Raw genomic sequence first — 25168 nt, 5'->3', positions numbered from 1 at the left:
GGGAACATGCCAATCTCCTTCATAGGCCTAGAATTTCCTTCTTGCAGTTTCCCTCATTAAAAAGCCAGACTATTTCCCAACATCCAGCTTCCAACGCTGTACTTTCACAGCCCACGTAGACCACTGAGCTGCTTCTTTCTTAGGACTCAGCACTTGGGGCACTTATTCATATACAACCTTGTAATAACTGTTTCCTCTGTTTTCACAACTATATGTGAATTCAGGGACAGAGGCCACATTTTATATTTCTTTTAGTTTTATGTGGCACATAAAAAATTTGTTGAATTAAGTTCCTGAATGACTTGGACACAGACACGAGGGGAGATGAAAAAAGGGTCAACCAGAACTACTTCAGTGCCCCATGTAGTAGAGTGACAATAAGACTATAGAAGTTGAAGACACATGTCATATTTTGTAATCAGACAACTCTCAAGTGTAATTTATACAATTTGGTTTCAGAGAGTAGGTGTGAGAATCTGATTCCACTTAAGTTTTTCTGGGAAAAGCAATCCATGTCTTAAAAAAAAGCAACCAAAAAAACTCCAAACAGTAGCTGTAACAAAAATAACTTAAGCCACTGCTATCTGCCTCTTTCCACATATGGAAGTTGTCCTATTTATAAAGAGAGCTTTGGAAATTCGTGTTTAAAATACAGGGCAATTTTTTTTAACGGCCTTTACTACCTTTCTATCCAATTAGGAGGGACTGGCTAGAACTGAGCTGCACCTTTGAAATATTTCACAAATAACTTCACAATTCTTGACTCCTAGCATTTTTAAGTTTAGAGCTGAGAATTTCTCTCTTCTTTTTTTCTTTATGTCAAAGTATAAAATGAAAATAAGTTGAATCTATTATGGCATTGGAGAAACTGAAGGAAAACAAGAATCTTTTTGTTGATTCCACAATGAAAATTGTGAGCAATTATTTGATCAGTTAGATCACCTACCATCTGTATATTCCTCAGAAGTGAGAGATAAAAGGCTTTGTATATCACTGTTTTCTGAGTCTGGGGCATCTTTGTGTGCAGGATGGCTGTTTCCTGTGCCGGCTACCCAGGAGGAAGTGGTGGCCTGGTGCACCATTACAGTCTCTGAGCGCTGAGCACTTAGGACATCACCCAGGCCAGAGTGTCCCGGGGCATCATCCTCTGCCCCTGAGGAAGAGCAGATGTGGGTTCCTTGGTCTTGCTGCTGTACCTCCCTTGCACTGCTTGGATCAGCCCCTTCAGACAGTACAATTTGTATTCGGGAATTAGAAGGCAGCACAGAATTCCCAGAGCTGCCATACACTGCTTCTTCATATGACGGTAAGGCTACCTGAACACCATCCACCATGATAGAGATCTGGTCGCCAGATACCCCTTGGTCACGCCTGCAATTCAGGGTAGAAAAGAGAGGAGGGAAAGCAACAATGGTTAGATTTGAGTACTTTATCATCTATTCATTTATAAATTTAAAAGCTGCAAGAAAACTGTGCCATCTACTTGCCAAAGCCAGACAAGAGAGGGAGGGATGGGACGGAGTCTAGTAAATTGGGTGCGCTGGTCTGGGAGTCAAGAAACTTTAGCTCTTCCCATGATTATATCTCTGACATTTGGTGTCAGCTCTCAGTTCTCTCACTTTACCCATCAGTAAATATAATCCTTCCTGCCATCCTCCCTCATCACAAGGAAAGCTGTGAATATTAATGACATGGTATCTGTAAAATATTTAGCAATCTTTGAAAGAAAGGGAAATTGTTATAAAAGGGGGCACAGAAAGCACAGCACAATCTATGTAAGCATAAAAGGTCTTTCATTAAAAGATGGCTCATTTCTTGCACTAGATTTTATGTTAACTATAGCAAAAGGGCACTAATTATGATCAACTGGGAGAAAGTTTGAATGTAGAATTGGTTTTATTTTCAAGTACATAGTTATTCATTTAGACTAACAAAGTACTAGCTGGGTCAACTTAATTTGGATTATCTACTTTATTGGAGAGACAGACAACCTTGAAACCAGCATGTACTGAGTTTAGGTGCTCCCTCTGACATATTGGCTGTGTGACCTTAAGAAAGTTACTCAATTTTTCAGTGTTTTCTCTAAGCAACCCTAAGCAGTGCAAGGGAGGTACAGCAGCAAGACAAAGAAAGCCACATCTGCTCTTCCTCAGGAGCAGAGGATGAGGGGAAGATATCAACCTATAACTGGTGGTAGGAATTCCCCTCCAGGGGATTTTCTATTCCAAAGAAATTACAGGTCCAGTCTCTAACCCCTATGTATGTTTAAATATTTGGAAATTGTTTCTGCTGTGATGATCAACTATGACATACTTGGCTCTTCTTAGCAATGCAGTGATCCAACACAATTCCAATGGACTTTGATAGAAAAAGTCATTCATAACCAGAGAGAGAACCTTGCAAACTGAATGAGGATCAAAGCATATACTATTTTCAACTTTTTTCCTCCCTTGTGCTTTTTTACCCCTTGCTCTGATTTTTCTTTTTCAACATGACTCACATGGAAATATGTTAAAAATGATTGTCTATGTATAATCTATGTATATATGTCTATGTATAATCTAGATCAGATTATTTCATGTCTTGGAAAGGGGGAAGGTAGGAGAGGAAAAAAATTTGGAACTCAAAATCTTACCAAAATGAATGTTGAAATCTATCTTTACATATAATTGGAAAAATAATAAAATATTTTTAAAATGGCACAATTCTAGGCAGTGAGGTGACAAAGTGCACCGACCCTGGAATCAGGGGGATCTAAATTCAAACCCAGACTCAAGACACTTGATGCTTATTAGCTGTGTGACTCTGGAAAATAGCTTACCCCTAATTGCCATGTTTCCCCACTTCGCCTCCCCCCCACAATGCAATTCTTCCTTAGAAGCTTGTTTTACACTTATTGATATGTTCAACAACTTTTTCTTTTAAACAACAGAAATTCAATCTCAAAAACAAACAATCTCACCTAGATACACAAAGGTGAAATTTACTCTTATCCTGAAGCTGAATGAATGTTGGCTTATTCTCTTATTTCATACCAGATGGTGAATTACTGACTGAGGAAAAGAATGAGAGGAGTTGAACTGAGTAAGTGAAAGAAGTGTGTGAAGGGACTTGTTTACTTTGCTTTAGACTGAGAAGCTTCTTAAACATCTTGTCAGATCAGAAAAAACTCTGTAGCCACAGGTAGATTCTGCCATGAGAAATCACCATTAAGTGAGTGAGTTTCAGAATCCTACTGGAGGGCAGAGACTTTCATTTGGTGCTTCTTGTTCCTGTCTCCCAGCATAGTCTGATTTGGATGAATTTCAAGGCAGTTTTGAGACAGAGCTGACCAATGGCCCCTCAAGGGGAAACCCTGACAGTTTGAAATACTGGCACCTAAACCTATAGGAAGAGATGCACTGTGACAAGGACAGACAGGAAAAACAGCTTCTCCTTCTATGCCTCTAACTCAGTGGAGCCTCAAAATCAATCGGACTTGAGCAGTCATTTTGAGTAAAGAATATTGCCCTCTTGAACTTTTGAAAATGGAAAGCTTGCGTGAGTTTAGGGGTTTTCCTGAGACATCTACCAATCTCCCCATCCCTACCTTCTATCCCAGCCATGCAGCTCACCTGCTATGATGGAAGGACTTCAATTTTGGCTGGAGCAAAACAAAGAGCACAACTAGAAGAAGAATGAGTGCTACTGAACTTGCGGTGGAGGCCACTATTGACAGGGTGGGCACACCAATCGTTGTGTGAAGGTCTTTGTCTGCAGAAACAAGTACACGTCAGTAGCAGTACATACCTACAAAATCCAACCTATCAGCCCAAATGTAAGATTTGTCACCAATAATATATGTCAAGCTCTGAGATAGATGTCAGGCTATGCAGTTCCACTCCTCAAAATTCACTGCAAACTTCCCTCATCTTGAATCCTAAATATCCAATTATCTTCACTTTTGGCTCCCTATATACCTAAATACTCCCTCTTCTACTACTGTTAGGTCAGCAGCTCTATTTAAATTACCTCCCTCTTTGATAGCAGCAGGAAATTTTAAAACTAATTTTGAATTTTTCCTACATATTGACAATAGTGTGACAATTGGATTGGGAATGACCCAATGTTCCCTAGCTTCTGTAATAAACATTCACTTTTCTTTACTCCTCAGTTTTCCCTAAGGTTTCATGGGTTAAACATAGTTTGGGATTACAAAATCCATACATGAAGCACAAAGAGGGCTGTATGATACATGCTTTCCTACAGGCTTCATGTGTTTTCCTGTTATGTGAAACACAAGGGGAGAGAGATCTCTCCAGTTAAAAGTGTTATTCACATAAAAAAAGAGTCAATTTCCACTGAGAGGATGGGGCAGGGGAAGAAGTAGAGAACAATAATCACTGTGTCCAGCAGGTGAGGCTCAAAGGTTACCAGCAGTTGGCTAAGAAAACAAAAGACTGAGAATCAAGAGTCTCTAGATCACGGAAATATCTTGGCAAATGATCAAGCATCTTGAAGGTCACATTTCAATTACATGCAGTGGCATGTGTACTAGTCACAGATGTCTTTCAAAAAGGTAGAGTTTACAAGGAGAAGGAGGATAATAGTATCCTAGGACTGAGATCTATAGGTACAGATTATACTTAGGCCAATCCTCAGCACGCCAAGAGGAGCAGTGGAATAACTAAACATGACTTCCCACTTCAAAAAAGAGAATTGGGGTTTTTCTGTCATATCTGGGCTGGGCTGACCTTGGTTGTGATGACAGCTGATCTCCATAGCTGGGTTCCATTCCCCATCTTTACATGTCAAGTATTTGTAATCTCCTTTCAGCATGTAGCCTTCATCACATAGATACTCAATGACACTGCCTGCTGCCAAGGGATCTTTACAGGGGGTTGGGTGGCAGATGAAGCCACCATTTTCTGGTGCTGGTGGTCGAGGACACACTAAAAAGGAAGAAAAAAATCCAGAAGAAGCATATAAGTAAAGAAATTTTCCTGGCAAATTTCAGCTAAACAATATAGCAAGAAGACTAATATTCTGATCTCCAAGAAGTAGAGAGCCTTAGGAACTAAGGCCTAAGAGTTTGGTGACTGCTATAAGAATAAAGATGCCAAAGTTAAAAAGAGAAATAGTCTGATAACTGGAGAAGTTTAGCTCCCTGTACTTTTATCCCTACTTTTCCCCATCTTGCATTAAGTTCATAAAATCAAGTAATGAAAGAACAACTATAATATATATCATTAAAACATATCTCACTACTACATTGATTTGGACATAAAATAAAGCCAGATATAAGTTAACATAGAGGGAAGATGTTAATTCTATTCCTTGTCATCTTCCCTAACACCTTGTCATTTATGAAGAAGTTTCATAGTCTAATCAAAATGAACTAAATTTAGAAGGTCAAACCAGAGATCTAGATTTGTGCTCTAGAGGGTTTAAACTTTTTATTTTTGAAGTTCTGGTTTCTTTTACCTTTGAGCCAAGAGCTTAGTGGCTGCATTAACCTTTAAGATTGTTCAATGCTCCCTTACCTCAAAACAGACCTGTTATCTGTAGGCTCAGGTTTTAGTAGAGTGTCGGAACCTGAGTCAATGAAAGAAGCAACAAGATATACTGAACAGCTAACTGGCAGTTGAAAAGGGAGGGAAGATATAAGAGAACTCTAGCAACCTTCTAAAATAGATGAATAGATGCACAATTCATGGTGCAAACACTTTAATGCATATCCTCTCAGAGAAGGGAAACAGAGTGCAAAGGAGAAAGAAGCTTCCTCTCCTGTGTTTCCTGTTCCTCCTAATCCTCCCTGCCCCCCTCTCTCAAGTGACAGGGTACCAGCTAGGAATTCATACACTCCTATTTTGTAAGGCTTACAAATGTCTTCAAGATCAAGTGTTCCTCAAGAGAATTATTTCCAGTTCAGCTGAGCTTCTCCCCCTCAAGCTCTTGTTTTTCTGAATATCACAGGTATCATTTGCCTAAAAAACGGCACCTGTCACTTCATGGTTTTATCATTCGCTCTTTAGGTAATCGATCTTTGTTGTGGCTGTGATAGTTTCCCTCATATACACGACCACATATGTGCACACACATTCAGAGACACAGATGGCAGCATACAGTAGAAGAGTGCAGTTGCATTTGGAGCACAGACTGGTGTGAATGTTTGCTCTACTATTAAACAAGTTATTGAACCTCTTTAGACCTCAAATCACCTTCAACTAAACAACAAATGCAATAATTGTTATGTAGAAAAGGTGAAGATATAAAGGAGGCCTCTTATCGTCAAAGAATTTATGGTCTAGTTGTGGGGACAGTCATGATTACATAAGAAAATAACAAAATAAAAAAGAAGGCACATGTGGTAACATCAAATGAATAATAGGTATATAAAGGTGGCAAGGTATGTAATAGGTATATAAATAGGGCAAAGAAGATGTTTAAACTAGATGATCTCTAAGAATCTTCGCTCTCAATCCCATGATCCTAAAAGTCACCTGATAGTTCAGAAAAGGAAGAGGTCATTCTGGGCTTGGGTAAGCAGGGAAGTAAAGAGGTAGCTTTTGAGGTAGGAATTAGGAAGAAAGGACTGGGTATATATACAGTGTCATTTCTGTTGTTAAAGCCCTTATATTCTGAAAGGAAATAAGCCACAATTCAATTTACTCTTTGGTTTTCTTGAAGTTCTATCATTTAGGCTCCAGTTATTCCACAGAATATGAATACCCTGACAAAGAGCACTCTTAATTCAGTAAAGCAAAACCAGCATGACAAGAACATCAAGCTTAACAAGGTTAGAAAAAGGAAAACAAATTAGGTGACAAATTAGCTTGGAATTCTAGAACTTGTCACCAGTCCAAAACAGGAAATATGGGCAATGTAAAAGCCATATTACTTTAGGACACACCAGGGGCAAAAGAAACAATCTATCATTGCTCCTGACTACTGATACTGAGTCAAGGCCTTGGAGTCCCAGTGGAATTCAATCATTTCCGATGGAGATTCTGAGTTATTACCTTCTAAGTGGCTGTTTGGAGTGAGTAGGATAAGGAAACATCAAAAACCAAGAGTAATGAATCAGTCCAACAGGTATAAGGAGTCATCATTTCCGGACTTAATCTATCCATCAGACTGTGTACATGACAATGCCAGGATGACAGAGGTTGTTTCATGCCTGGTCTGTCAATACAGTAAGACAATGAACTGTCATGCTGCATAAATGAAAGGGAGTGGGGGAGGGGGGAAAGATCCTGAAGACTGGGAGAAATGAATTTCTCTCTCCTTTCTGATTTTCCATTATTGTCCTCAGTCATGCACAACTACTTGCATCTAGTTTAGAGGCAGGGATAAAATAAATGAAGCAGATGACCATTCTCAGAATTGTTACTATAGGTATCTTTGATTTCACATAATTTGCCTGAGTTCACATGGCTTTTTCAATGACAGAATGTAGACTAAAATTCTGGACTGCTTTTACACAAACCTATGTTTACATCTAGTCACACTAGTGACTTTATTCTTTATATAGAACCCCACTACCTGGGGCCCTCCATTAGCCATTTACAATCATGGTAGTGGTGGTGATTTGAGGTAACTCATAACAAAAACAAGCTTTTGTGTGACTTAGTAGTAGAGACAATTTCAGGGTAGCCAAATCTCCTCAATCTTCTGCACCTACAGGATGATATAACAGAATTGTTGTTTACAACAATGACTCCAGAACTAGAGAGAAGTATAGTGCCCTAGATTTGGAGGGCCTTTGATATGAATGCTAGCTCTTGTTATTTACTATCCAAGCAACCTTGGCTGGGCCAGGATTCAGGAAAGGAAGAGAACTGAAGGGAAAGGGAAGGAAACATGCATTTATTAAAGTCTTACGATGTGCTAGGCACTGCACCTTACAAACATGATCTCATTTGGTTGTCACAACAACACTGGGAGGAAAGTACTATTGTCATCATCTTGTAGCCAAGGAAACTGAGGCAGAAAGACAAGTAAGAGACTTGTCTAAGACCACATAGTAAGTCTCTTAAGGCTGTATTTGAACTCAATTCTTCCTGACAGCATGTCCAATCTCTATCTACTGTACCACCTTCAATTCTCATTTATAAAATGAAGAAGTTGGACTAAATGACTTCTGAGATACTTTGTAGTTCTAAATCTATGATCCTAAGGTAATAGTGGTAAAAAATAACTACATTTACATAATGCCTTCAAAAAATAATCTTCTGAACTTAAACGCTTCAAAAATGAGCCTATGTACGCTGTAAAACACAAAAGAATTATATGAAACAGGGAATTTCCATTTCATACTGTTGCTTTTAAAAGAAAATAATTCATGTTATTCTCAAAACTACCCTGCTTGTGTGTTTCTCTTTGAACTTTCTTTTGTTTCAGTTTATCTTATTTTGCTCAGTAAGGCTAAAGCATGAAGTACAATATGTTGTGGACAATTACAGAACTTAGAATCTTAGAAAAGCTAAACAAAGAAAACAGGTTACTTTGACCTGTCTGCAAGAGCACTGATGAACAGCTTTCAAAACAATAGTTTCTCTCAAGGTATAAAACATCTGCTAATAATAATAATAAGTCTTCTATGGAATCTGTCCTGTACCTGCTACCTGCCCATGAAGAGACTACTCTTAGGCAATCAGATATAGCACAGTGCATAAAATGCTGGACTTAGAGTCAAGGAAGACCCAAATTTGAATTCTGTCTAAGATACTTACTAGTTGTGTGACCCTGGACAAATCACTTACTTCCTTGTACCTAAGTTTCCTCCTCTATAAAATGATAATAGCAGCAAATATTTCCTAGGTGATTAGGAGAATCAAATAAAGCTTTGCAAACCTTAAAGCACGGTATAAATGCTTAGCTTTGGTGTCCTTTCCACAGCAACATGTCTCTGAATAAACTTTTTCTAGCTTTTCTAATTTATTATTCCAAATTATCTGGTTGAGCACTGTATTCTTTCTTTCTCTTTCCCTTTCTCCTTTGTTTTCTTCCTTCATCTCTCCCTTCATTCTTTCCATCCTCTCTCGCATTTTTATTTGGTACACTGACTGGGAGTTTAAAGATGAGAAGAAGCATATTTGACCAAGGAAATGGGTTTCTAAGGCTTCCCCCCCACCCCAAATCATTAAGAGCTTTTATTCCTGTTATTCTGTTTCTTATTGAATCAGCTAATTTTTTTTTTATTAAATGTGGAAACTCTGCTCTGAAGGTGTTTTAAGTTCTGTTTTGTTTTGGTCTAGTAAAGGAAAGTATACTTAATTACCTTCAGTTAACCACTGTGAAAGAGTTTAAATAAATTCTTTGCATTTTCTATTTTTAGGAATATATATATATATATATGCATATATATATATTTCTTTAAAGTTTAAAGAGCATTCATAAGACTCAGTGTTTATTGACTAATTCATTCTTTTTCTGTGCCTCTTCAATTTGTTTTGTAGGTACCTGACATCTACTTTAGGAGAGACTTTTTTAAAATATCAACATGATTGGCCCATGTGAGCTGGGAAAAAGAGAAGCCCTAAATAAACCACTCCCTATCTTTCCCCTTATGTTGTGATGGAATAAACTTAAGTGTTTCCCATAAAAGAATTATTTTCTTAGGCTTTGTAAAATGCGATTTAAGAGAAATTTAAAGTAGAGATTAACTGGTGCTCCAAAGTGTGAGTAGCTATTTTTTAAACCTGTGGAGATAATAAAACCCTATGATCAGTATTTATTCATATTAAATATAAAACTGACTCTTATGTGGAAAAGGTGGGGGGGAGGGGGAAGAGAGTAATCTTTCTTTTGACTACCACAGAGGCATCTAAAGGGAAAAAAAGCCTAGAATTTTGAATATGGAGTTTTATTTGTTTGAATGTGTGGAAACTAGCAAATGTATTTATTTTCAATTTTTCCTATTAAATTATGTAAGATGAGACCTATTTGTTAAATTAAGTTGGGATTCAGCTTTGTAAATGAAGAGTTTTCAAGGATAAATTTTTAAGTTTTTAAACTCTCTGGTAATTTAATCTATTCTCTCGACTTTGAAGGAGCTACCAGAATTAAAGAGAAGAGAGTAACAGAAAAATATAAAGAAAAGGGCTTGAATGGATACTGCATATGGAATTCATAAGGTTTTAGAAACTAGTTCAGAATCTGGTTTAAGAAACTTAAGAGAGCCAGTTTAAAGTTAGAACCTTCCTTGGGAAAATTTATGTCCATGTTAACTATGTAGCTTCAATTATTTCTGTTTCTTTTTGCTGTCATCTTTAAAACCAGGCAAGGATTTCTTTTTCTTCAGTTTACATTTTTATTGTGTTTGCAAGCAAAAGAGTTGGAGAATGTGGAGAAAAAAGGGTCCTGTATTTTCTCACTTTTATACAAGTGACTCCATGTTAGATCTAGCCTCCATTAATATATAAATTGAACAAGCCTTGGTATTTGAGTTTACCCCAACCCAGTCAGTTCTGCAAACATAGATACAGGAAAAGAAAAGTTGCTCTAGATACCCACAGAACAAGATATTTTGCCATCTATATAAAGCTAACTTTGGAGAAAACAAGTCACTTTCTTCTATTTTCAAGGACGGTTAGAGAGAGTGATCAAAAGGGGAAAAAATTATTTCTCTTATGGCATAAAAGTTCTGCCACACATTTTATTTGAAATGAGGAACTTTTCCATAGTTTCCTTCCCAAAGGTATGACTGTGGAATGAGTGAAAGGGACTTTGGGAGTAGATTCATTCTGTTTAGCTCAGCAGAAGGGAAGAAGGGAAGCAAAAGTTCTCCAACTTTTAAAAACTCTTGTCCTTGTAACTATGTGTTCTCTTTAGTGTGTTTTTACCATGACAAAAGTAAAAATCAGACACTACAAAGGGCAGCCAATTCTCAAAGAGGATGGGAAGAGGAGTAGTTGTCAGTCAGATTATGGAGTCTGGTGGGAAGGAAAAAAGGGCATGTTTCTGACATTGGGTCTTAACTTCAGAAATGTCCTTTAGGACACAAAAATAGTACACCTATGTGTTCATGTTCTCTCTTTTTCCACATTTCAACAAGGAAAAAGTGTGTGTTATAAGTTCTGATTCTGGCTCCAATCCTGCCACTAGATGGCTGTGTGATCTTAGACTGGATATTTGATCTGAGCTGCTGTTTGCTTATCTATAAAATGAGGGAGTTTAGATGAATGATCTATTAAATCCCTAATGGGTCTAGAATCCTATGAATCAAAGCTGCATATGATTAGGTAGGTGGTGTTCCTATTCATTTCAGTACTATCTCTTGAAGTGTGTTGTCTCACTTTTATTTTTTCTGAGAGAAATAATATATGATAAAGAAACATTTAGTCAATACAATTATCCTCACTTCTGTAAATCCCTGAAGATTGGCTTTAGGTTAGAGAAGAGAGGTAGGCATATAGGGCTCTCCATGCATTTACAGGTCTGTTTTTAAATTTTACTTTGTTAAGGGGTAACACAGACATCTCTTTTTTCTGTTTACAAGCCTTCCCTCCCTTTTCTTCCCCCCTCTTCTTCTTTTTGCTGGTCAAACAAATACCAGAGAATCTTATAGAATCTTAGAGTTAGACACTTTAAGAGTTTATATAATTCAGACCCACTAAATAGGAGAATCCTGCCTAATATTCCATATGAGGTAGGAAAAAAAAGCAGCTAAATTTGAAATATAAGAGAAGAAAAAAAATTTCTCATGCCATTTGTAACCTCTTTCTCATATGAAATAAATCTTCCCAGCAGTCTGACAGGAAGCTCATTGTCCAGCCTTAGATTTCTATTTTCTCACGAAAACTTCCTAGATGATGGGGGCAGGGAGGAAAATCAACCTGTCAATTCCTTTAACTGGGGCATGGTGTCAGTGCACAGGATGGACAAAGGGGAAGGAGAAACTATTCTGAGGCCTTATAGTCCTTTTTGAACACTTAAATTCTATTTAATCTTTTATTGATTAGACACTGGCTTTCTGATTTCAGAACTCCTTTGTGGGATGGATAACCCAGAGCTCTTCCTCTTCTGCCAACTTCATTCTTATGCTTCCATCTTCTACTTAAAAGAACTATAAAGCCCAAATAAATGTGAGTTGTGACTGTAGGAAGATCCGAACTGTATGGCCATGTGCATTTAAATCTTCTTAGACCTCAATTTCTTGATCTGGGAACTAAATGAATTGCATATCTTAAATTCCTTTTCAGGTTTAGATCCTATATTGTTAACAGTCATTCTTTTTAAGTGATTATGCATCCCTTTTAGGAGAAAAGAACTATCATGTCAAGGAGATTTAATCTTAAATATTTTATCTCTTTCACACCCTCATCCCATGAAAACTTCCTAATATAAAAAGTCTTGTCACAAAGGGAAATATAGAGTCACATAGGCAGGACAGTTAAATACTGTGCATAGATACAAATATTCTGTGTCTCTTCTGTGTCCTGTTTTCTCTTTTTATAGCTGTTAAAACAGCCTGGAAGAACTTTTAGGTAAAAATACAAGTTTAAAAAAATTCCTATCAGTAGACTAAACATATTCCCAATGAAAACAAAGAATTTAGATTTCACAAGCAACAAAATCACTAAAAGAAGCAAACTGGTTAAATTAAAATTGGTTCACTGACAAAACAATGCTGAATCTCTGATTTGTGAAGATTTAAATCTGAATATCAAAATGTGTTCTATCCAATGATAAATTATTTTGCATAATAAATTATTATACGTCAAAAAGTCAATAATTTATCATATGAATATATGTAATATATAAGCTTAATATATAATTTATGACATTATGACTTGAATATGTGAATGAGTCTGTCAATGTGGAAAATTCAACTTGTGGGAACTCCCTTCATCAATGCCCAAAAAGCCATGACTAGATAATTTCTAGGAAGGCAGCTGCTTGAGGTATCTAAAAGTTAAGTGACTTGGTTAAGGTCATAAAGCCAGTCACTGTGAGAGCCAGCATCTGAAGCTAGATCTTCTTGATTCAAAGTTCAACATTTCTGACTAGTATGCAAGATTGCCTCTTGTTGAAAGACATAATTTTCAGGCAAAATAATACTTAAACTCTAAGAACTCTAGGTTTTAAGAAACTCCCATGTAAGAACTACAGAATGTTCCATTCAATATATTCAGACAATTTGCTTTGCTCTATTTTCAATAGCATTGGGACACATAATGGGCCCATTCTTACACAGAACAATAATCTCCCTCCTCAGTCAGAATGACTCATATTCTCTACAGTAAAATCTAAAAATCTATCCAAAGAGCACATAAGCTAAAACTCCTCCCTCCTGAAATAGCTCTGTTATTGGGAAAAAGTTAGAAAGAGGAAGCAAAAAGGAATGCTTTGGTGAAGGGAAGTGGTGGTGGAGATGAGACTGGAAAAAGGATAATTTATTACAACCTCTTGCTTTCCATTCCCTCAAATTTGTAAGAAGTCAGTCCCTTTGCTCCTTCCTAATAGCAGAATATTCTTGCTTTTGCTGGTTGATCAATAAGCCCCCATATGGCCTGTCACCCTTTCAGCTGCTGATATTTTCACACTGGCTGACTCAAAAAGCCTTAAGGGAACAGAATGCCATCTGGGGATAACTTTCCCCAGCCCTGTGTCATTGTTGTGGTGGGGGTGAAGGTGGGAGAAAGGCAGAAGGAAGGAAAAAGGCTCATCCATCCTTCAATTTCTAATTGTAAGCACTGCCCTGAACATATAACCTCTTATCCTGCGGCAACTAGGATAACCTATATCCAGTTGCTTTGTGAGAGCCATTATTTGCTGGTTGGTTCAGTTGACAGAAGATTAGAAATCTAGTCTCTTCTCGGGGTTAATATTAACTAAGGCCTAGATATATGTTTTATCTTGAAAAACAACAATGTTGCCTTTTAGCTTTGCATTTGCTGTCCCTGGGCCAGTGGAAGTAGATGGGATAAGAAATCACCAATGCAAATATTTTTGAACTATGACCAGCACTTTTTCTTGGCAGATTTTTCATAACAGAATTTCTTTTTCAATTTGCTATGCTACACAACTCTCCAGCTCAAGTATCATCTCTTCTGCAAAATCCTCCTAAATCCCTTATTTGTTAGTGTTCAATGCTCAAAACACATGTGCTTAGCTGTGTTTCTGCTGTATCCCCTCCTGTGAGAATGTAAATTCCTTAAGAGCAGTATTGGTCCTGTTTTGTCTCTATCCTTAGTACCTAAACGGTATCTTGCATAGACTTGGTGCCACAGACACAAGAGTTACTAGTAAAATTAGGTACAAGAGGAATCTAATGTCCAGGGCACCAGCATTTCTTTCATTAATAACCAAAGGGAGTGATGCAACTGATAAATATGTTGGGAAAACAAATATAAAGACTGAAACTATCTCTGCTCTCAAAAATCTTACATTCTAATAGGGAGAAAAGTACATATATAAGTACAGAATAAATAAAACGAAAAAGTGAAAACAAAAGCAAAGTAGTTACAAATATGATAGTTACAGAAGGATGATTCCTCCACTGTCAGTTAAAGGATTAGGGACAGCTTCATGAAAAAGATGGGTGCTTGAGCTTCATTTTGAAGAAATTTATGATGGAGAAAAGAAGTGCCTTTTAGACATGGAAGTTAGCTAGTTCAAAGCCACTAACTAATGTCTTGAGTGAGGAACAGAGAAAAGAGGCCAGCTGGTCTGGATCATTGTGCACTTGCGGGAGAGATAAAATTTAGTTAAGTGACATAATGGCTAGAACAATGAGTCTAGAGTCAGGAAAACTCATCTTTCCGAATTGAAATACTACCTCATACATTTACTAGATTGCCCTGTTTCCTCATATGTAAAATGAACTGGAGAAAAGAAATGGCAAACTACTCTAGTATTTTTGCCAAGAAAACCCCAAATGAGGTCACAAATGAGCTAGACACACATGAAAAACAAATGAACTTCAATACACAAAAGGAGGAAAAAGAGGTTGGGATCAGATTGTGAAGGCTTTAAAGGCTAAACAGAAGAGTTAGTATTTTAACCTAGAGGCAATAGAGAGCCATTGTAATTTATGGCATAGGGAAATGATATGGTTAGAGCTATGCTTAAGGAGAATCACTTTAGTAGCTATGAGGACGAATACAATCAAAAAGTCACCCTTCTGTAAGTTGCCCAGGGTACTGAAAGCTATCAAAATAAGTCTATTCTGAAAATATAAAATAAATAATCATTAATGATGTCCTGAATGGTGGTTGTGTTGGCAGAGAGAAACTGAAGAACTGATCTCCAAGGCAGGCAGGGAGAAGGCATTGATTAGTTTATCTCCATGGGTCTATCTTCTGGAGAAGTTGTCCAGTCTGAAATCTAAGTTATGTCAAACCCCTGAAACTCAATCTCTGTAGGGGTCTTGGGCAGCCTCATCTTGCCATGTCCTGTCAGAAATTCCAGTCATATCTCTGAGATTAATTTTTTCCTATAAAATCTACTTATGGTTATGCTATATTCACTGCCTTCCCTGTAGTCAGTCTGCCATGACACTCTGCCTCATAGTATCTTTTCCTTTACCTCTCTCTCCCATGCCACATGGTCTCTCCTAACTTCAACATGTCTTGTGGTATCTCTTCTGATCCTACTTTTCCTTCTTATAGCTAACTAATTTTTATGAGGGGCTAAGACTCTTTTAGGATTTAGCCTGCCAGCTAAGAGCATGCCCCAACCTCATGGGGTATTTCCTTTCTCCTGGTAAATGGCAAGTCCCACTACAGAACTTGCCTTTTTCATCATTAATTATTCAAATCCCTTTCTATACTCTCCTATTCTATTTCCTGTTTACCATTTTTGGTATCTACTGTTTTCCATCATTTTTTCTGTAACTTTTTCCCTAAATAAATCTGCCTTTTGCCAAAGAAAATAGCCATTGTGAATTTGCTTCTGAGGGTGAAACCAAGATGGAAGAATGAAGCTAGAAAACTACTTGAGCTCTCCCAGTTTTCCTCAAAAACTACATGAAACCAAGCCTCTGAACAGTCTGATGGAATGAAACCATGTTCCAGCTCAAGACTGACCTTTCTTGTAGTTTTTCCAGCCTGTCTTACTGGGATGAAAAGGATGTTCAGGCCAGCTCAGTGCATTTTGGGAAAGCTGGTGAGAGGTTCTTAATCACAGCAAATCAGCACCATCAGTTCTAGCTCAATAGAGGAGCAAATCAGTGGGGCAGTTTCCAGTCCCCGCTCAGAAAGCAAACTCTGGGAAACCAGGCTATTTCCTGAAAAGAGCAGACAAAACCACTTCCTACAAACACAAGGGATCCCTGTGCTCAAAGCCAAGGCTCAGAGCTGCACAGGAAGCCTGAGACAGTGCCCACTTTACCCCAGGAACAGAATTCAATCATAAAGTAAAAAAAAAAAGAGGAAATAACAAAAGAAAAGGAAAGAAAATAAGCAAAAACCAGAAAAGAATGTTGACCACAGAAAGCTACAATGGTGATTGGGCAGATCAAAATACAAATTTAGATGAGAACAGAATGTGCACAGAAGAAATCTCAAAGAATAATATGAATTGGGATCAAGCCCAAAGAGATTTCGTAGAAGTGCTCATAAAAGACTTTAAAAGGCAAATAAAAGAGGGAGAAGAAAAAATGAGGAAAGAAATGAAAGGTATGCATGAGAGAGTCAACAGCTTGGAAAAGGAAAATGGCCACTGTGAATTATTCACATGATCGAACCCCACTATTTGTGCATACCATCATCTGGTGTCTATATTAGTCACATCAATCACTGTATACCATTATAATTTATTCCCAAATGTGGATAAGTATAGTTTTTCTTTCTTCCATCTCTTGAAATCTGTCCCCATTACTCTATTTTTGAAAGAACAGTACAATACAATACACCAAATATATTTTTAACCATTTTTGACACAAATCTTCATCTTTCTTGCTCTAAACTAGTTATGTGAAATCAAAGAGAAATGGAAGCCACTAAATATTTAAATCCCTGTGTATTGAATACTGACTTAGAAAACCATATATTAACACTGTAATATACTGAATTTTTATTTATTTTGTTACTTTAATCTGGTTTAGGCAAGAGAGTAGAGGGCTTCATATTTGATATCTCTGTTCTGAACCCTTTCTGAGCCTTCTTTTTTCTAAGGAAACCTTGCTTAAATTACTTGAAACTTCAAAAAATCCTCCTAAACTTATGGCATAATCTAAAAGACCATATATTCCTCTTATCGTTATCTGTATCTTGCCTGCCCTTTGAACTTTATTCACTAACAAACATGTGGCCAGCTCCCCCAATTCTATGTGTATGTATAGATATCAACACCAAAACAGAGATTATCAAAGTTTAAGACTACTCTTCTATCAGCAGATAGAAGAGAATCTAGGATAAAGTCCCATTAAATGTTTTCATTTGTTCTGCAGAGGCCAAAATGATCTCCTTTTATTCAGGCCTTCAGATATTCTCAAACACAAGCCCTGAATCTAGCTGTTTGGTTTTTCAATAATCTTGCTATTCCAGAGAGGCACAGACACATAATATAGCATGGAAGCAGGGAAAGAATACTGTCCCTATCCTGCAGAGGGCTTGCTCAACATCCTAACTTTAGGAAAGAATACAAGATATAAGATTGAATAGCCCTCACCAGAAAGAAGCATTTAAAAATAAAATCCAGTTATATTGATACGAGTTTTATGGAAGCTAACAATATCAACAAAGCCACAAGCACTCCCTAAAAATCTTTTCATCAGAGATGGAATATACAGGCGGTGCTTTTATTGTGTTGCTAATTTGGGGAAGGAAGGAAAGCTGAGGAGAAACTATCAAGTTCTTCTCTTTTCCACCAAGTTTTAAGCCACTCAGGTAAACCAGGCTGAAAAGAATAGGAAAAAAAAAGGGAAGAAAATAAATTTCTGTAACCTTCTTTGATATTCTTTTTCAAGTTTCTTCTCATACAAGGAAGCAGATGGCCCTATCCTTTAGATGTTTGAATCCTAGAATGCAGCTGCTACCAGGTCTCAGTTCCAGCAGCTGGGGTTAAAGAAGCTCACTGCAGGAGGTAAACATCAGAAAAATAATGGCTACTATTGTGCATAAATGTATGCACATTGAGTCCCAATTTCACTGCTTTCCTAGAAAACTTGGGGTAAAGGGAAAGATGTTAAAAGCTTTTTTAGGAAATCTGTAATAGAGTTTTAAATTAACAGAAAAGTACAATATAATGAAAAAATTTTATTTAGTTTATTCTGACTTTGGAAGATTACTGGCATAATATATCTTTGGGGGAGCAAGTGAAGAGAGGAAGGAGGCAAAAAATGGTGGCATAAATAAAAGATCACAAAATATCTTTTGTTATTATCTGTTATCTTAAGCAATTATCTGTTGCTTCTTCTCCTTTCTACCTTACACTCTAATCCAATGCAGTCTAATTCAATTACAGAGTAAAAAGGAGGCTAGATTTTCATGCTATGGACTATAAAAGGGGTTGACATTCATAAAACATAAAAAGCTATGCTGTGTGTATACACATAGATGAGTATAACTATATGGTTACATAATTAGGGACATCAAACTATTTATGCTAAATAGAATAAAAACCCCTACTCATTATCATTTCAAAGTTGAAAGGGGAAAAGAAAATAGAAAATGAAGCATCTAATTGCAATCTTCCACAAAGCCAGCCATGCCCAGATGGTGCCACAGTTAGATTCTCTTAATTAACAGATTGGAAAAGCAAAAAAGACTGTTTGCCTATCATCTACAAACTGGGGCCAACCAAGCATAGCAAAAGTTCAGTAGCATTTTCACAGTTAAAAATATTTTTCTCATTTCCTTAAGTGAATTTAATTGTGTTGTTTATGTTAAAGATATCCTTTCTGCTCACTCAGTCACTACCTTAGTTCAGGTCTTCACCATCTCCTCTCTGGACTACCGCATCATTCCCCTTGTTTTCAGTTTTTCCCTCTCCAGTCCATTCTGCTCCATCCTTTACAATGCACACAAAACCCAGACTCTACCAGGTTTCTGATGAAGCCTAGTTGAAAGTTTAAAATACATTCTTTAATCTGTCTACTTACACCAAATGGAGAGGCTTTCAAGGCAATCTGGCTTTTTAAAAGTCCAGCTGATGCCTTAAAACACTGAATTAAGTAAGTATATTCTATGAAGGTAAAGGAAGGGGACAGAGAAATGAACATAAACATGAATAATATGCAGAAGAAGTGCACAGTACTCAGAGAACATAATGGCATAATAGATGGTGCTGGACCCAATTGGCGAATTTTTCCACTAACTAGCTGTATGACAATGGAAAGACAAGCTAGTTAACCTCTAAATCATTTTCCTCATCTGTGAAATGGGAATACTGATACGTGTAGCAGTAGATTGTTGTGATACTCAAATAAGAAAATGTACATGGAGTGTGTGTGTGTGTATATATATATATATATATATATATATTTTTATAAGACTGATCCTTGCCCAGTTGATATTGAATCGGAGTAAGGCAAAATTAATCAAATAGCAAGGATCTAATAAGACTTGCTGACTTTGTCAATTGCTTAATCATGGCAATCCAGCCTTCAATCAGCATGGGGAGGCAGCTTAAATTTTATTGAAAAAACTTGCCTTTGAAAATCCTAATGCCAATTGTAAGAAAACATTAGCTGGGGGGAAATCAAAAATGTCTTTAGTAGAAATAACTCAAAGGTGTCAGAATATTGGGACTTCTAGTTTTCAAGCAGCAATAATGGCTGCTGCACTAAATCAGGAAAATTTATGATTTAAAACATTTTCAAATTCTTGTAGATGCTATAACTGTGAACAGTTGGCTCATATAAGAAAAAATTGTATTACTCAAAAGGTTGCACTTCATTGCAATTAATCAGATAAACCTTTGACTTTAAGTACAAAATTCAGGAAGGGCAAACATTGGGTTTCTTAATATCTCTCTCAGAATGATAGGGAAGGTAATCTGATTTCTGGAAACTATTAAAAGGGACCTTCACTTTCTCTTATTCTCCCCTGAAGCAGTGCCTGCAAACAATACCTTAAATCCAACTTACTGACAGAACAAGATTTAATGCAAATTACCCCTGAAAGTGCTGTTTGCCCCCTCTTTGTCACACCCAATTATTGACAATATGTTCTCTCCCCACTGGAGACCCACTCAGGTACTCTTCCTTCTGGTATGCTCGGTTTCATTTTAGGATGCAGTTCACAGGCACTGTTATGCCTGAAGTAGCAGATTCTGATTTTTTGGAAAAATATGTATTCTTTGCTATGCCACTCCTCACCGCACAGTTATTAATAATACCTTACCAAAAAATAGGAAAAGTATAAAATTAAGTTAAATTTTAAAAAAGTGGTGAAGATTATGGAGGTACAGGAAAAGAGGCATTCTGGATGCAATCTATTGCAGATTCTAGGCCACTTTTAAAATAGAAATTAGAAGGAATAAATTTAGTTACTCGAAATGATTATCAAAAATTGTTGAGACATACTAATTGGATTAAACTATATTTGAATTTGGGAATACATTAATTGACAAAATTATTCAAAATTTTAAGAGGATATTCTAACCTTAATTCAAAAAGAAGTCTGAGGATCAGCTGCAAGCAGTAGATGGTATTTACAGATGCTATTAATAAACAATTAGCTTCTTTATATATGTATGTATGTGTGTGTGTGTGTGTGTATATATATATATACAGAAGAATGAGATATATGCAATGATTACCGCACTGTATACTGTTCAAGAACCTCTTAATATTTTTTCAGATAGCAAATATGCTGTTTATGTGGTTAACACATAACAACATAGAAAAAGCCCCAGTCTTGGACATCCTGCTGGTTAAATGAAATTCCTTTAATATTAATTACTTCTATTGTTTAAAAGAATGATTTATGTTTGCATGATGTTAATAACTGAATAGTCTTTATTTTTCAAGTTTATGACCTTTGACAAACCTGGAACACTTCTTCCATGTAATTTTTGTCTGTGTTTGTGTCTATGTCTGTGTCATATTTGTTCAGTGAGCTAGATTTTGTTACCTGGAAAGATTTCTTAACATCTTTAATTCCCATTTTAAAAAAAAGGAAATAGACTAACTTTTTTCTGTGGATTCCACTTCTGGCCAAACTTGGGGCTGCAGAAAATAAGTTAGCTAATCAAAATTATAAAGCTGTGAAAATGACAGCAGATTCTCAAAGTTTTGAGAAAAATTGATTAAGAATTTGGCAAATAGGTCAAAACAACTAGGAAAATAACTTTTTGCTAACCCCTTTTTGACTTCTATCTTGTCTGGAGTATCCTTCTCTGCTCCATTCCCTGGAGTCCTGAATGTATATGAATTCCTAACAAGATCATTACAAATTCAAATCTCTCTGATAACTTCTCTCATCTCAGATCAGATTAAGAAGAGAGAATGTTAAAGTACTGTAGAGGAAGCAACAACAGCTGTGGGACCCCACATAACCTTGCCCAAACATCTCCCCAATTCAGCTTGAGGGAATGGGGATAGAGTTGAGGTCAGGTTCCATCGCCAGTATTCCCTGAGCCCTGGCTCCTGAAACTGCCATCAAAGGGAAATACTAGCACCAGTTATTCCAGCCTTCATCAAATTCTGTCCAGCAACTGCTGGCCCCTGGCAGCACCCCAGTATGGCAGTGTGAGGTAAGAAAGCCACTCTACCTCTGTTTTTGGTAAACTCACCATGCTCTTTTTCAGTTACAGAAAATGTATTAGCTATATAATTTATGACAAATTATTTTATCTCTGCCCAGTTTTCTGATTTGTAAAGATAACTAATAATGATTGTTGTTGTGAAGGCCACATGATTGCAAAAGTGTTTAGCATAAAACAAATGCTATATGAATGCTAACTACTTTATTGAATAAAATTGCTTTATATTTTATAAGTTCACACGAGTTTTTAGATGTGACCAACATACAATGCCAATACTGAGATAAATAATTTTGGGGTGTGTGTAAATTAAATTAAACAAATTCAACTAAATTAAGTCCTCACCAGGCCTAGGAAGATACTGCATAAAATCTCTTTCTCTTTCTTTCTCCTTCCTTCCCTGACTGAAGGAAGGAGTAAGAGGGAAAGGAAGAAAATATACATAATCTAAAATTGTTAACTATGCTATTTGGAGCTATTGTCATTATGTTAAATCTAAATCTAATAATTGCTGTATATGGAACAAGAAGGAGGAGGTGAAAACCTTCAGTTCGACTTCAAGTATGAAAGTACCAAACAACACAGCCCATAAAAACACTAAGAAGGATTGGAGTGGGCAACAACAAGCTCAGACTTTTCCTTGGGGTTTCTGTCAGCTCCCCTTAATTTGTAAGCTTGGCAGGTTTCCTAAAACCTTCAGAGTAAGCAAGGTCATCAGCCCTGAGAAATGAGCCTGTTTAGGAGATACAGCAATACATATATATAACAAGAAAGTATCTACTAAAAATCTGTAAGTTCATATAATGATAGACCCTTTGCACTAGGATGAGTTTAAACATATAAAACAAGTTAAATAATCTCCTATGTGTCTAAGTTTGGGAAAACTTTTTAAAATTTATCTAGCCTTAAGCTGTGATTAGTAGAATTTGTTATTACAGATAAAATCTCTTGGGTTTGTAACTGATATAAGGGCTGAACAATTCGAGGCATTGGTTCACTGTCTCCCTTAAAACAATTTTTGAAAGACATATTCAGGATAAATTTAGAATAATCTTTATGGAGAATGCAAGTGACAGAAATAAGTCATCACAACTATGTCATTTATATATGACAAATACGTTTGCTATTGATAATTTTTGTTATTTGCAAATCTGTTTTGACAAATGCCTTTGTCATTGATAATTTCTTTTATTGATGACCTTGCTACAATAGATATCTTGTTATTGCTAGTTAAGGTGAATTAAAATGTCAAAGTATGGTCTATTAACCCTGAAAGCTATATAGCGTTACCTGGAAGTAGCTGCTGTTGTTAATGTAACACTAGTTTAAAGAGTATATAAATCCTGGAGCTCAAATTAATGTGTAAATATTAATTAGTGTAAAAATTAAATAGTGTAAAGCACATCTTCTGCCTGGCCTCGATTATTCATTCACACTCTCTGTATTTACTGGAGCTGGACTCCAACAGTGGAAGGGTTGACTTTGGGAAAGAAAAGGGGCTATCTCTTCTTGAGACACTGAGGTGAAGGAAGAGATGGTGGCAGATGGCACATGGACAAAGGGAAATGAGAAAAGAGGGTTCTTAGTTTCACTTTTTTCAGTGAAATATCTGGTAAAGCTACTTCCAGGGGCCGCTATATAGCTTTCAGGGTTAATAGACCATACTTTGACATTTTAATTCACCTTAACTAGCAATAACAAGATATCTATTGTAACAAGGTCATCAATAAAAGAAATTATCAATGACAAAGGCATTTGTCAAAACAGATTTGCAAAAAGTAGAGAATGGGAAAGAAGATATGAAAAGTTAGATGAGGGATATAAAGGTTTGTAAAAGCCACTGTGGTGAGTAGGATGGCAAATTTATTAGGGAAGTATAAATGGGGTCTCTTGTCATAATGAGAACTCAGTTGATCTTATATAACATAAATTTGTAGAGGACCTATTCAGCACAAGTTTGTGATTTTTCTTCAAAAAAAAAAAAAAAAAAAAAAAAAAAAAGGATAACAAAGTTCCAACATTGTTCTGCTTGTTTGTATCCTTCTGAATTTCCTTCTACTCTCTTTTTGCTTATTTTATTTAATGATTCACTGACCTTCTCTTCTTTTTTGGTACTGCCATCACCATTATCTCATTATCTCCTCAACTCTAGCCTCTGAATAAAAAAAAAGTAAAAGCCTTTCCTTCATGCAAACTAAATTTACACATTAGTTACACCACATACATATCTTATTCTGTATCTCTAGTGCATCATTCTTCTGCCAAAAGGTGGTTTGATTTCCTCATTTCTTACTGTTTATGACTCTATTTAAGCTTTTCTTGGTAAAGGTAATAGGGTGGTTTAGCATTTCCTTTTCCAAATCATTTTATAAATGAAGAGACTAAGGCAAACAGGATTAAGTGACTTGGTCAGTGTCTCACAGCCAGTAGATGTCTGAGGTAGAATTTGAACTCCGGAAAATGAATCTTCTTGACTCCAAGCCTAAGCCCTGATTCTATCCACTGTTTTGAAACCTAGCTACTTCCAAGAGGTGGTAAACACGATTATCAGTTTCCTGGACTTATGACTAATTACCACAATTATCACAGTTCTTAAGTCTTTCACAGTTGTTTTCCTTTACAGTCATATTCACTGTATAAATAATTGCCATAGCTGTGCTTGTTTCAAGTGCTCCCAGATTTCTCTATTTCCTTTTACCATTTATTACAGTGTATCTGTTCTCATTACGTTCATATACTGTAATTTATTTAATCTTTCCCCTAATTGATGAACTGTACTCAGTTCCCTATTACAACTAAAAGTACTACTATGACAATTTTTGTATACTATAGAGATCTTTTCTCTTTCTCTTTGATTTCTTTAGGGTAGGGAACCCAGTAGTAGTATTCCTGAGTCAAATGATATACTCAGTTTAGTGGCCTTCCTCAGTATAGTTGCAAATTCATTCTCCAAATTGTTGGATCAAACTCACAGCTTTCTGCATAGGCCCCTGGTACTGGTACTCAGGGTTGCTGATCTAGCTCTGTCTTTTGCTCTCAGGGATATATAGTTAGAATCTGTCTCTCTTCTAAATGGCCTATAAGGGCTAGTTCTGTACTCTGCTTCTATTCTGACAGGTCAGAGATGGGATCCAGTTTCTGGCACCTGTGGCAGAAGCAATAGACTTTAGGCCTATTAATTTAGGCCTAAAGTCTCATAGCTACAGTACCTTTTCCTTAAAAAAATACTGAACTGTTTATAAATTTTAACTAGGGCAGGAGACTAAGACTCAGTCTACTAACACAACTTACAGGTTATTTGAGTTAAAATAGCCACAATGAATTCTAACTGGGCCTTAATATCTGACTAATCAACTGGACAACAAAAGTGGGTGAGCAGCACTCAGCTCAATCAGTGCAGTATTCTTGTTGAATATCCTTGTTAAATATTCTTTTACTGTGGCTAAATCAATCTCTTTTGGTCATATGTCAGATCTTTAAGTATTTTATTTTGTCTAACACTGAATCCCAACTTAGAGGATCACCCTAAGGA

The 25168-nt window shown here is 36.6% G+C and overlaps 1 protein-coding gene and 1 long non-coding RNA gene across 3 annotated transcripts in view; one reads left to right on the top strand and one right to left on the bottom strand.

The window, feature by feature from the left end:
* Nucleotides 1-25168, bottom strand: part of SUSD6 (sushi domain containing 6) — a 117489-nt gene that overhangs the window by 5041 nt on the left and 87280 nt on the right. For both annotated transcript variants that reach the window (XM_051977909.1, XM_051977910.1), the window contains 3 exons: nucleotides 4734-4931; nucleotides 3615-3753; nucleotides 947-1371 (listed from right to left, as the gene is read on the bottom strand). In XM_051977909.1, coding sequence (XP_051833869.1) covers nucleotides 947-1371; nucleotides 3615-3753; nucleotides 4734-4931 — 762 coding nt within the window. The remainder of the gene's footprint in view (nucleotides 1-946; nucleotides 1372-3614; nucleotides 3754-4733; nucleotides 4932-25168) is intronic.
* LOC127549688 (uncharacterized) overlaps nucleotides 1-25168 on the top strand; it is a 75750-nt gene that overhangs the window by 44511 nt on the left and 6071 nt on the right. The gene's annotated exons all lie outside the window — the stretch shown is intronic.

Source organism: Antechinus flavipes, chromosome 2, assembly GCF_016432865.1.
Source record: "Antechinus flavipes isolate AdamAnt ecotype Samford, QLD, Australia chromosome 2, AdamAnt_v2, whole genome shotgun sequence".
Classification (NCBI taxonomy): domain Eukaryota; kingdom Metazoa; phylum Chordata; class Mammalia; order Dasyuromorphia; family Dasyuridae; genus Antechinus; species Antechinus flavipes.
Note: the sequence above shows the minus strand (reverse complement) of the source record. Positions and strands in the feature narration are given on the sequence as shown.